A 12,304-nucleotide genomic window follows, 5' to 3' on the forward strand; every position below is an offset into this window, starting at 1 on the left:
ATAAATCTGTCTCGTTAGTCTGGCATGTCCCCCATAGTTACAGATCTAGTGCTTCTTCCTAGCATGGTTTCTCCTGTGTTGTCACCTCATTGACCTGGAATTACTTATCACAGCATATCTGGCACTTCCCTCAACCCCAAAAGCCCTTTCTTCTGCTTCATTGGCCACCCTGAAATTTCAGGTAAGATTTCCCATCTGATGATATTTTCTTCTTCCTAAATTCTTACTGTATTTTGCACTTCCTCTATTGATATTATCCACATCCCCCAGGTGTGTTTTGTATTATTCACACAACCGTCTTTATCCTTAAACCATGGGATCCTAAAGGACAAAGTCTCCTCTTTGTATACCATCTCCCTCACCATCACTCTCAGACAGTGCTTGACTCAGAACAAACGCTTGTCGAAATCCATTGTCAGTGTAAACACACACACACGTGAGTTTTCCTAATAGAAAGTTGCAGATCTACGGAAATTGGAAAGGTTGAAAATGTAGAAAAGCACCCTTGCCTGTAATATAATTGATTTTTTTTTCTTTTTCTTTTTTTGCTTCCCATGCTTTTGACAAGATTTCTAGACTTTCTCATGGAACTTTTTGTTTGACAAACTGCACCAAGTTCTTTGCATCTATAACCCAGAAGACCATGTGATCTATTTACCTTTATGTTCATATTAATATATTGACATATATGATATGTCTCATTACCTTGCCCTAACTTAGTGCCACCACATCCTCTCTTGACCTGACTTAGCTGGAATTCTTCTTTCTGACTTACCCATTTTGTGTCTAGTCACACAGGCTCAGATGACTGACTTAGTCTTGATTTCTTTCATATGCTCCGCACCCTTCTCTTCCATCCAGTTTATAGCTAAGGTTCTCAATTGATTAACATATTTTGAGCTTTTATCATGTGCCAAAAAGTACCTTGAGAATTTTGTGACCATTTTTTTGAATTGTTTTTAATTATTAAAGACTATAATTGTACACTATGAGAAGTATAGACCAAAACATAATTATCGGAGGACAGTTGCTCATCACAGCTCTGTAAAGCGGGTCTCTCCCCATTTTTTAGATGAAAACAGTTGAAGGTCAGTGAGGTTAACTGATTTGTTGAAAGTTGTACAGGTGTTTGAAGAAGCGTTCAAGGACTTTTCTCTGGATCCTTCAAGTATTTTTTTTAATGTTAGCTCATATCTTTATTAACCAATATACAATTACTTGTTTTCTGGTTTGTTGAAACAATAGGTCAGACAACATTTGCTGCAATAATGTCTGCCGAAATGACTGGCCATAAAAATTCCAGCACCACATTCATGTGAGGGACACTCCCAGCGAAGGCGATTGATTTTGCCATTCTCATCTACCTTATAGTATTTCAGAACAGCCAGCTTAACCTTCTTTCTCTTATGCTTGTTCTTCTTGGGAGCGGTGTAAGATTTCTTCCTTTTCTTAGCGCCACCACGAAGTCTCAGTACAAGATGAAGAGTGGACTCCTTTTGAATGTTGTAGTCAAAGTACATCCATCTTTCAGTTGCTTGCCAGCAAAGATCAGTCTTTTCTGGTCAGGAGGAATTCCTTCCTTATCCTGGACCTTGACCTTTACATTTTCTATGGTATCCGAGGGCTCGACCTGAGAGTGATGGTCTTCCCCATCAGTGTCTCCACGAAAATCTGCACCTTGGCGGTGGTTCCACCACAGATGGCGGATCCGAAGCTCCTTCAAGTATTTCTAAAATATCATTCTCTATTGTTATTAGAAAACAGACTGGTCTATACAAAGTAGAGAGTTTTCATGGTAATTTTGAGGAGAAAATGCAAAGGTAGTGTCTAATATTAGCTTTGCGAATTAACATATATATGAGCACACACACATGTTTACATATTTAACAATTAAGATAGACAAGTACTTTGAGGACCTTGAAAGAGATAGAAAATGTGGTTCCTATTCAATTTTCTATGGAATTGGAACATCTTTAGAGAAAAAAGATTGCATGGAAAATGGTCTGGGTTGTGTGATGACGGTTCTCAGTGTTGCAGGAATTCAGAAAAGAGGAGGATTTGGGGAGGATTGGCCTAGGGAGAGCTCCCATCTCACAGTCAGTAGTCACCTCTTCTGTAGTTTGGATAAGAGGCGAGAATATGGTACACTCAGCTAAGGAAAGCTGGCAAGCAAGACGTGAAAGCTTGGAGCAGGGGCTGGTCAGAGAAAGAAGTCCATGGGGGAGTTATGTTCAGGAAGGTTGGGTGTGGCATGAAGTAGAGAGCAATAAAAGGAGGACTTCCCAGGTGGTTCATTGGTTAAGAATCTGCTTGCCAGTGCAAGGGACACGATGCCATCTGTGGTCTGGGAAGATCCTACATGCCAGAGGGCAAATAAGCCTATGCGTCAAAACTACTGCAGCCCACATACCTAGGGCCTGTGCTCTGCAACAAGAGAAGCCACTGCGACGAGAAACCCACACAGCACAACTGGTGAGAGTATCTCTCACTTGCCAAAACTAGAGAAAGCCCACACACAACAGCAAAGACCCAGCACAGCCAAAGATAAATAAATAAATACATTTTTAAAAAATCAAAAGGAAACTTGAATTTCCTATGGGATGGAGTATGGAGCCAGTTAAGTGTATAAAGCAAACAAGAGACTGAAGTAAGGAAACCACTAGACATTTTTAATTTTTATACAAATAATAGCATATCTAGCGGAGAAGGCAATGGCACCCCACTCCAGTACTCTTTGCCTGGAAAATCCCATGGATGGAAGAGCCTGGAAGGCTGCAGTCCATGGGGTCGCTAAGAGTCGGACACGACTGAGCGACTTCCCTTTCAGTTTTCACTTTCATACATTGGAGAAGGAAATGGCAACCCACTCCAGTGTTCTTGCCTGGAGAATCCCAGGGACGGGGGAGCCTGGTGGGCTGCCGCCTATGGGGTCGCACAGAGTCGGACACGACTGAAGCGACTTAGCAGCAGCAGCAGCAGCAGCATATCTGGATGCCTTTGTCTGCACCCAGCGATCTATACTATTTCAGTCTCATGTGTGCATTGAAAACTTCTTATATTGCTTTCACTTTTGAGCCATGCAAATGTTTTAAAAAAAGAAAGCAAAAGAATACTAGAGTTGTGACTTTCCTTCAGTTTATTAAATACTTTAACACATTTTAACATTTCTGCATAGTTTAAAAGTCAAGGTCATTGAGGTATTTATTACAAAGATGCTGGACATGAATAGTTAGTAAATTAGGAGAGAGAGGTTCAAGGGAAAAATAAATCATTAGGTCTACATGTGTTTTTATCTCTTAAAATATAGTCTGGAGGTCTTTCCATATCAGAACATAGAGGGTATCCTCATTCCTTTTTTATGGCTGTGTTGTATTCCATCGCATGCCCATGAAGATCAGCTCACCTGAGTGTGGCTGTGCCTGTGTTATAGGGCCTGGAGCAGGATTCGTAAGGGCAGGAGTGGACACACCTGTGCCCTTAGTACATGGCCGCAGAGTCTGCTCCCTGGGGTCACACAGTCTGCACTCATTTCAGTGGTGCTTTTCTCCTCCAGGTTGTTCAAGCATGTTAAGCTTTGGGGGTTTTGTCAATAGAATAGGTGAGACATATATTTCAATGTAGTTTTCATTTGTATTTTTCTTACCATGTAATTCCAGCACTAAGCAGGAATAAAAAGAAGGATGGGGTCATTGACTGAAACAAGAAAACTGGGAGAAAGAGCTGATTTGGGAGGGAAGCTTATGAGTTCAGCTTTTAAACTGTTGAAATTAAGGTTGAGGAGAGACATCAAAGAGAATGTCAGTGCTGGAGAAATGGCAGGATCTCTGCAAAGGCAGTTTGGAAGCAATACCATTAGGTCTTCATTTTAGCTCTGTTTCCCTTCAAATGCAGGCATCTTAATGTGAACCAGGGTTATGATAAATGTCACTAAAATTTGTTTTCTTTACAGTGCTTTCATATTTTTGTTCATCAAAAGTGAAATACCAAATAACACATATTCTGTGGACACCACACCACTGATATCAGAGCATGTGAGTACAGAATGAGAACCACCTTGATCTGAAACATGAAATTAGGATAAAAGGAAACTGCATGGATTTGAACTCAGATGAGAGGATGGTGGGGCATGTTGTTAAATCAAGGCTATCTGAAATATCTTAGCATATTTTCATGGGTAGGTTTATGTAGCAGTCAATCCATATTTCCACAGTAAAATTTCTCAGCGAATATAGAGGTCTGGTTGTTTTTATTAATGGTAGATTCCTAGTAGATGTTCATACAAGCCCATATTTGTAATAACTTAAGGATGTCATGGTATAGCAATTCTAAATACTATAGAGGAAGATGAAAATTACTTGGAAAGGAGGAGGGAGGAGGTTTTAATAACTCCAGGGAGGGCAGCAGGTAACCGATCAGAGGAAGTTAATGAAAAGGTAAATCAGGTCGTATGAATATAGGAATTAGACTTGGATTTCTTCTCATTTTTCTGCCCTATCTCTTCCACTCAAAGGTGAAGACAGGAACTATGTAAAGAGTCTGTGTTTTGACCTTAAAGAAGCTAAATGAGTCTGAACATAGCAAACCTAGATTAAGCAGGGACAGTCTTTCCAAGACAGCCCACACAGCACCAGTCCCAGTGGTTCCACCTTAAAGAAGCGATTTCGGGGCAAACCCCAATGGCCATGAGCACAGACTCCTGTCCTCCTATGTCACGTATCTTGTCCACCTGCCAGGGCCCAGTGCTAGCAAGCTAGCCTCAATCTCTCATCCCACCCCCACATTCAGGCAATGCCCCCCTGGAAGGCACAACCTTTAAGCCTTACTTCAAAATTAATCTTTCTTCCCCCTTTTATCTTTCCCATATCAAAACTCTTCTCAACTAAGGTGACAGAAACCTTAGTTAAATTGACATTAAGTATGTTAGTCACTCAGTCGTGTCTGACTCTTTGTGACCACATGGACTGTAGCCCCCACCAGGCTCATCTGTCCATGGGATTCTCCAGGCAAGAATACTGGAGTGGGTTGCCATTTCCTTCTCCAGGGGATCTTCCCAACCCAGGGATCAAACCTGGGTCTCCTGCATTACAGGCAGATTCTTTACCATCTGAGTCACCAGGGGAGTCAAGTTAAATAGTAAGTAGCTTAGGTGTAAGAGGAAAGAGATGTATTCATCCACGGGCATCTCTAATCAGGGAACTCTTTAGAGAGGATGGAGAAGTGAGATGGGGGGAAGGTGTTTGGTGTCCCTGTCTACTTTAGTGTTCCAGATACCTCCTAACCAACCTCCCTTCAAACAATGGAGGAGGGGAGGAAATAAATGCAACTTGGGGAAAGCTACATAGGAGTAATTGCCTTAGAGTTTTCCATCAAGCTGGCAGTAGGCCAACTAAGGTTAAAGTTGCATAAAGTCTTGATTGTGATGCAGCCATACATCCGGAGGTCCTCATGGGAGAAGAAAGCATAGTTGTCAGAAGAAAGCTTGACCTAGCACATAACAAAGAATTCAGTTCTAATCTCATCTTTTACTATTAGGAGTATAGCATCAAGGAAACCTCAGCTAAGAGACAAAGATGATTACTTTGATAGAAATATTATGAACTTGGGCAAAATTTTTCCGAAGTTAGAATATGAGCTAATCTTGAAACAAGGCTGGAAATGTTTAAGCAACCAATTTAGTTTTTAAAAATCTGGGTAAAAATATGCCTGTTGATCTTAAGTACTCCATAGTAGAAGAGTCTTAAGATCTAATTTCTTGACAGATTATTCAGTTCAGTTCAGTTCAGTCGCTCAGTCATGTCCAACTCTTTGAGACCTCATGAGTCACAGCACGCCAGATCTCCATGTCCATCACCAACTCCCAGAGTTTACCCAAACTTATGTCCATTGAGTCAGTGATGCCATCCAGCCATCTCATCCTCTGACAGATTATTAAAACTTGCAAATAAAATGCAAGCACTAATAACCTCATTAGTTTTGATAGGTGTATCAAAGTAGCCATTTATTAAACTGTGAAAAACATTTTAAAAGAGACCAGACCATTCTGAGTAAAACAGAAACAGAATTGGAAACATGTAAGTCTAGTGATGCCCACAGAATCAGAATGCAGGGTGGCATGGTTTTATTTTAAAGTGTATCTGAGACAGAAGAGAAAAACACTGAAAATCTTGTCACCAGTGTGGCTATTAATTGACTGCTGTTTTTCTTTTGGTTTTTGCCAATGTTTTCACTAGGTGATTAACAAAACTCAAGATCCTGATCCTGACTGTTCCTGGGTGGATAAACTTTCCACAGCACAAAGCCACTTAGTGTAAGAAGAGGTTCTGTTATTCTGTTTCATATATGGTTACAGCAAGGATAAGCAGAGTAGAGTTGTATCCATTTGAGCTCAAGATAAAAATGGTAACACAAGCTTTGACTTCCTAACTTCATGGTAGACTTTCTGGTCCCTTGCTGAATTTTACAGCACAGAGGGCCTTGGTCTCAGTGCTTCAAGGAATTCCTAAGCCCCTGCAGTGTTTCTAGTCAATAAGTCACTCACAGAAGCAATCTCATTTTGCAGGACTTTCATGCCTAAAGTAAAAGGAAAGATTAAAAAAAAAGCAAAGTAAAGGAAAAGTACAGGCCACAGAGTATGGCAACCAATATGCTCCCAGCAATCACTGTCGAATTAGGCAATCCACATCTCTAGCCAAGATGACCACTGTGCCCTAGGAATCCCTCCACTCATGCATCAAGAGTTTTATAATCCTGAGGTATTTATTGTCAAATATGGTAGAATATTTTGTGTCCATGTAGGTCTTAGTCCCCACCCCTGTGCTGTCTCTATAAAGAGTGAGAGACTTAGGCTCAACAATAGCTTCTATATTTAGGGGTTTAGGGGGCTAGCAAAGAAATATGAGAATGATATGTTTTATGTATGAACCTTTATATGTTTATATAAGAAACATGAATACGTAGTAGTATGTAGCTTGCATTTTTCAATTGAGAGCTGTTTTAGACTTTATGTGGTGATACTTTAAGAACAGAAAGCATGTCCTCTGTTAGTATATACACTGTCTTCACAGTGGAAAGCAGCAGTGCGGGGCACATAATAGATGCTCAAAAAATATTTGGATCAATTAAATGAATGAAAGAATGAACTAACCTATAGGCATTGGAAGAAAGAAATGTTATTTTTGCTTTGAAATAAAATAGATCTCTCCAAAAAAACGTTCTTCACGAAGCATCACCTTCATTAAGGGAATATTTGTTAAGCACTCTTTCAGTTGTCTCATTGGAGAGCCTAGTCCATTAGTCTGATCTGTTTGGGACCCTCCTCCAGGATTCGTGGTCTTTACCATTATGTAGAGGTTTCCATCATGAACAGAGCTTATTGGTCTTGTGAGTACCTACAGTCTCATATTCCTCAAAGCACCACTAAAATAGACTTTAAGAATTTATTTTTAAGCTTAGAAAGTAATGGTTTTTGCCTAAAACTCTTTCCTGTTTCATGCCATTCTCCTTTATGTTAAGCTAAAGGACTGTTCTAAAATATTAATCATCTCCCACCAAAGTCAATGAAGACTGTTGTTTCATGCAGATATAGCCCAAGTATGAAGGTCCAACATGATTCTACTGCTTAAGGCAAAACATTTTCTTTTTACAAAAGTAATGTTTTATCTGAAATATTCAAATTATTTTATTAAGGAATTTCCTGGCAGTCCATTGGTTAAGACTTGGTGCTTTTGCTGCTGTGGACCCAGGTTCAATTCCTGGTCTGGGGAACTAAGATTCTACAAGTCACCCAGGATGGTCCAACTTTTTGGGACCCCATGGACTGTAACCCTCCAGGCTCCTCTGTCCATGGGATTTCCCTGGCAAGAATACTGGAGTGGGTTGCCATTTCCTCCTACAGGGGATCTTCCTCACTCAGGGATCGAACCTGAGTCTCCTGCACTGCAGGCAGATTCTTTACCACCAAGCCACCAGTGAAGTCCTCATGTAGTTAGAGAGCCTTGTTTTTTCATGTCACTTGTAGACGATGATGGCAATATTCTCACCTATGTAATGACAATTTATAATAATAATCCTTTACAGTGTCTGTAAATCATGTCCTTCCACCGTTAGATAGCGAAGGGCTGAAGCTGTGTCCCAGCAAGGTACCTGGATGCTGCAGGGCATTCCTGGGACTTTTGCTCATCACCCCGATTGAGATAGATGGGTAATTGCTACGTGATGCCTTGTGATTTACATTTTGAAGCATGCTTTAGATATGATTCCATTTATGTGTGGCAGAAATATTGCTTTGGGCCAAGATGAATAGAAATGTATTTGTTTTTTAAGGGGCTGCAGTCTCGCAGTGATATCTGGAATTCTCTATGGATCTACATTTGTGCCCATCATTTACATCAAGGACCACAGCAAAAGAAATGATAGTATTTATGCAGGGGCAAGCCAGAATGGTGAGAGGAAAAAGTCATTTTACTTCATAAGTGAACTCAATACCTGTGTTTCTACTTTAGACTATAAAAAGAAACGGACCGTGGTAGATATTGGTACATAGATTGGTTGGTGGAAATACAATGAAAAATCAAGTTAAGAAGGAAAAAAAGGAAATTTTATCTGAGCCAAACTGAACATTATAACCCGGGAGACCCACTCTCTGAAGCTCTGAGAACAATTCCACCTGTTAAAAGTTGAAGGCACTTTTAAGACAAAGGATGTACATCAAAATGACATACTGACATTTCACATAAAGTTCACCAAGGATACATAATCTAGGGAAGCATAGTACAAAGTGAACAGCGAGTCACCATGACCCCCTGCAGAGCTGGGAAAGAATGTTACTCTTTTAAGAAGTTATTAATACATCACTAGCATGAGAAGAAAGAAAGAAATTGATCTTTATGGTCAAGCAAGTGCCCTCATCTTTGAGAAGCTCTGATTAAAGTAAAAGGCAGGTGCACACTTTGTGTTGAAGAGGGAGAAAGCCCAGACAGACACAGACAGAATTTTATGCTTAAGCTTTCTCATCCCATCTTAAAGTATAAATTTCCTTTCATCAGATTTGATCTTACTTTGTCATTGTAAGTGGTGAATTAGAAGGGCCCTGGAAACTAAAAGAAATAAAGGACTATTTCAATATTTTCATATGATCTTCAACATACTAATGGAATCGATTTTAGTCAAGATTCATTTCAGCTACTCAGATTTTAACATATGGTTTCTGGATTTGCTGCAAGATTTGGAGGTTATTTTCCATTTTGATGATCTCTGGGAAAATGTGTGTTCTTCTCCTCTTTAAAAAAGAAACTGAAGTGTAGCATACAGTGCTTTCAAATCAAGTAAAGTGCTTTCAAATCAAAATATAGCCTGCTTAGGATATTATTTTTCAAGCACAAAGTAGTACATTGAAAGACCCAATGTAATGCTTGCAAATTGTCTCGGGTTCTAGCGATAGAATTCCTCTCTTAGACGTCACCTCCACACTGCGTGCAACAGCCTTCTACAGGCTCAGAAGGAGATGAGAGGGTCTAGTTCAGGATCCTGTGATTATATTGAAATGTGGCTCACATCTATGATGATAAAAGGAGATAATGGTTAAGTCGGTTCTACCTGAGTGGCATGGAAAATGAATGTCATCTGTGTTCAGATAAGGGAGAAGTTTGGAGGGCAAGTCATGAGGGGCAGATGGATGGAAAAACTGGGATCTGAACTCTAATTGAATGGATTGACTTTGAATAGACACCATGGTTTGTTTTTTCCCTTATATGTTCAGCCCCACAAACAGTTCCCAAAGTACTTTTATTACCTTCTGTGTTTTTTAAGATTTTATGGAAATATTTTTTGTATTTTTATTCTTTTTGTTTTAAAGGATAAAAACTAATAAAAATAGAATCACTTAGGAAAAATTAAGAGGGAAGGGAAAATGAATGACCAAGCAAAATGGAACCATGAACGAGTCTTAAAAACTGCACCACACTTGTACACTTGCTAGTAATGAGTCATAAATTTGGCTCCAAGATTCTTACAGCCACAAAGGAAATCAGATCAGTCCCAGAATTCAGCAAACACAAGATAAAAACAACTGATTGTTCAGAAGCACAGTTGTTCTTGGTCCTAGAGCATAATGAACAATGTCCTTAACAATCTCTTCACATAAATAGTACAATCAGGTCTAAGGGATCTTTTTATGGCAACTCAAATGTAGTCTAATAGAAACACACTTTATTTTGATTCATTCAAAACTCTTTCAAGGGGGCATAGTTTTTATTTCATTTATTTAATGATCACGTAAACACTATATACTGTATCTTGGGCACTCTTCTAATTACAATAATAACTTGATTGGCCCTCATAGCAGCTTTACTGTTTGGGTACCATTATTATCCTGGTTTTACAATAAGATGAAACAGAGAGATATAAGTTAATTTACTTAAGTCTCCAAGTTAGCAAATGGTGGATTCAGGAGTCTCACCAGGTGGTCTGTGTTTCTGATCGTTAGATTAAGCTGCCTTTTGTGATGGTCTTGGGACAGATGAGTTATGATATGACTCAGAAGAATAGACAAGCCCTTTGACTTTCAAGCTCTCCTCTCTAAGCATGGCTGCTCATCCTCTAGATTTAGTTGAAATACTGGGCCCAGAGTGACCTTCCCGGCCAAGAACCTGCTATACCCATCTCTATGGAAAAGGACCATCTGCTTTCCTCAGTGGAGTTGGGTTTCTCAGAATTTGGGCCACCATCTGTGTATTAACTTCCCCATGTAATTAGTTTTATAACAAATAATTAAATCCCCTGGAATAACTTCCTGAATATCCTTCTGTATAGCTGCAACCTGGACACTGGTTTCCAGATTGATCAATGCAACCTATAAAATCAGCTCTGCCAAAGTTCTTTACATACTACCCCCTAAATACCGTCTGCTAGGAGATTTGCTAGTTTCTATAGCCATCAGTAATATTAAGTCTGAATACTTAATATACTTAATTCTTAAAAAATGAGATATTAATGTTATATTCACATAATGTTTGTCATTTCTTACTTAGCTTTCCAAGACAATATAAAAGCCAGCCTTTTAGATTTGATTATAGTAACCAACTTCTTAATATTTTAAATATGTTAATTAAAATTCTCTATAAATAGCATGCAGGAAAATAGTATGATAAAATATAATGAATGCTTCCTTTATAATTGAGGTTAATTTTGGTGAGCTTGTTTTATTCTTAGAACTCTAAATATATTTGAAGTGACTAAAATGATATGCTTGAGATTTTTATAATCTGTACTTCCAGATTTAGACTACGTTTTTGCACACTTCAGTGGCATCTTCCTCACAAGTACAGTCTACTTTCTGGCCTACTGTGTAGCCATGAAAAATAATCCTAAACTACATCCTGAAGCAGTCTTGCCAGGTAAGAATCTTTACTACAGAAAAATCTTCCTACGCTTTGAAAGCATCATTCCCTATTAATTTAGCTTGAATACTCATCTTCTGGAAATGAAGCCATTCTGTGTGTGTATGTGTGTCTGTGTGTCTGTGTGTGTCTGTGTCTGTGTGTTCCTTCCCTCAGTTGCTCTGGTTCAGTTCACCACCAAATATGGAGGACTTAAAAACTATGAAACTGTATTTGAAATGCCAAGTCATTAATACTAAACCCAGAACTGGACCAGTGAATCTGAGATTGTTTCCTCTGCTGAAATACCTTGTGTGATAAGCATGAGACTTTAGTATTTCTTCCTCACTAAGGATACACATTAAAAGTCAGAGTGCTGGGGCTCTTTTATTCTTAAAGGTATCCACAAATACAAATCTGCAGTCACTTGGGAAAATAAGCATTTTGTCCAAAAATTTAGGAGAAATTATTTTAGAGTTTAAAAAAGGTATGTCAAATGAACATGCTTTGGATTTAATCAGTTAGGCATTGTTGGTTTTATATATATATATATATATATATATACACATACATACATACACACACATATATATATGATGAAGAATTATAATTTCTCACTTATTTAGGTGTTTACTATAATTCAACTTGGAATATAGATTCACAAGTAAAATTTTTTAAAGAACAAAATAAAGCATATGCCAGAGATTTGCTTTGAGTGCCTGATTCATTTAAGCCAAAGTATACCATTACACCGGAGAAGGCAATGGCACCCCACTCCAGTACTCTTGCCTGGAAAATCCCATGGATGGAGGAGCCTGGTAGGCTGCAGTCCATGGGGTCACTAAGAGTCGGACATGACTGAGCGACTTCACTTTCACTTTTCACTTTCATGCATTGGAGAAGGAAATGGCAACCCAATCCCAGGGACG

At 39.1% G+C, this 12,304-nt stretch overlaps 1 protein-coding gene and 1 pseudogene across 2 annotated transcripts in view; one reads left to right on the plus strand and one right to left on the minus strand.

Annotated features, from left to right (window-relative positions):
* The window catches only part of TMEM144 (transmembrane protein 144), a 48,304-nt gene that overhangs the window by 22,082 nt on the left and 13,918 nt on the right, over positions 1-12,304 (plus strand). For both annotated transcript variants that reach the window (XM_010836078.1, XM_010836079.1), the window contains exons 6-9: positions 3,950-4,031; positions 6,231-6,307; positions 8,323-8,441; positions 11,274-11,393. In XM_010836078.1, coding sequence (XP_010834380.1) covers positions 3,950-4,031; positions 6,231-6,307; positions 8,323-8,441; positions 11,274-11,393 — 398 coding nt within the window. The remainder of the gene's footprint in view (positions 1-3,949; positions 4,032-6,230; positions 6,308-8,322; positions 8,442-11,273; positions 11,394-12,304) is intronic.
* LOC104985765 lies at positions 1,207-3,690 on the minus strand (annotated as a pseudogene).

The sequence above is a fragment of the Bison bison genome, unplaced genomic scaffold (assembly GCF_000754665.1).
Source record: "Bison bison bison isolate TAMUID 2011002044 unplaced genomic scaffold, Bison_UMD1.0 scf7180017864060, whole genome shotgun sequence".
Lineage (NCBI taxonomy): Eukaryota > Metazoa > Chordata > Mammalia > Artiodactyla > Bovidae > Bison > Bison bison.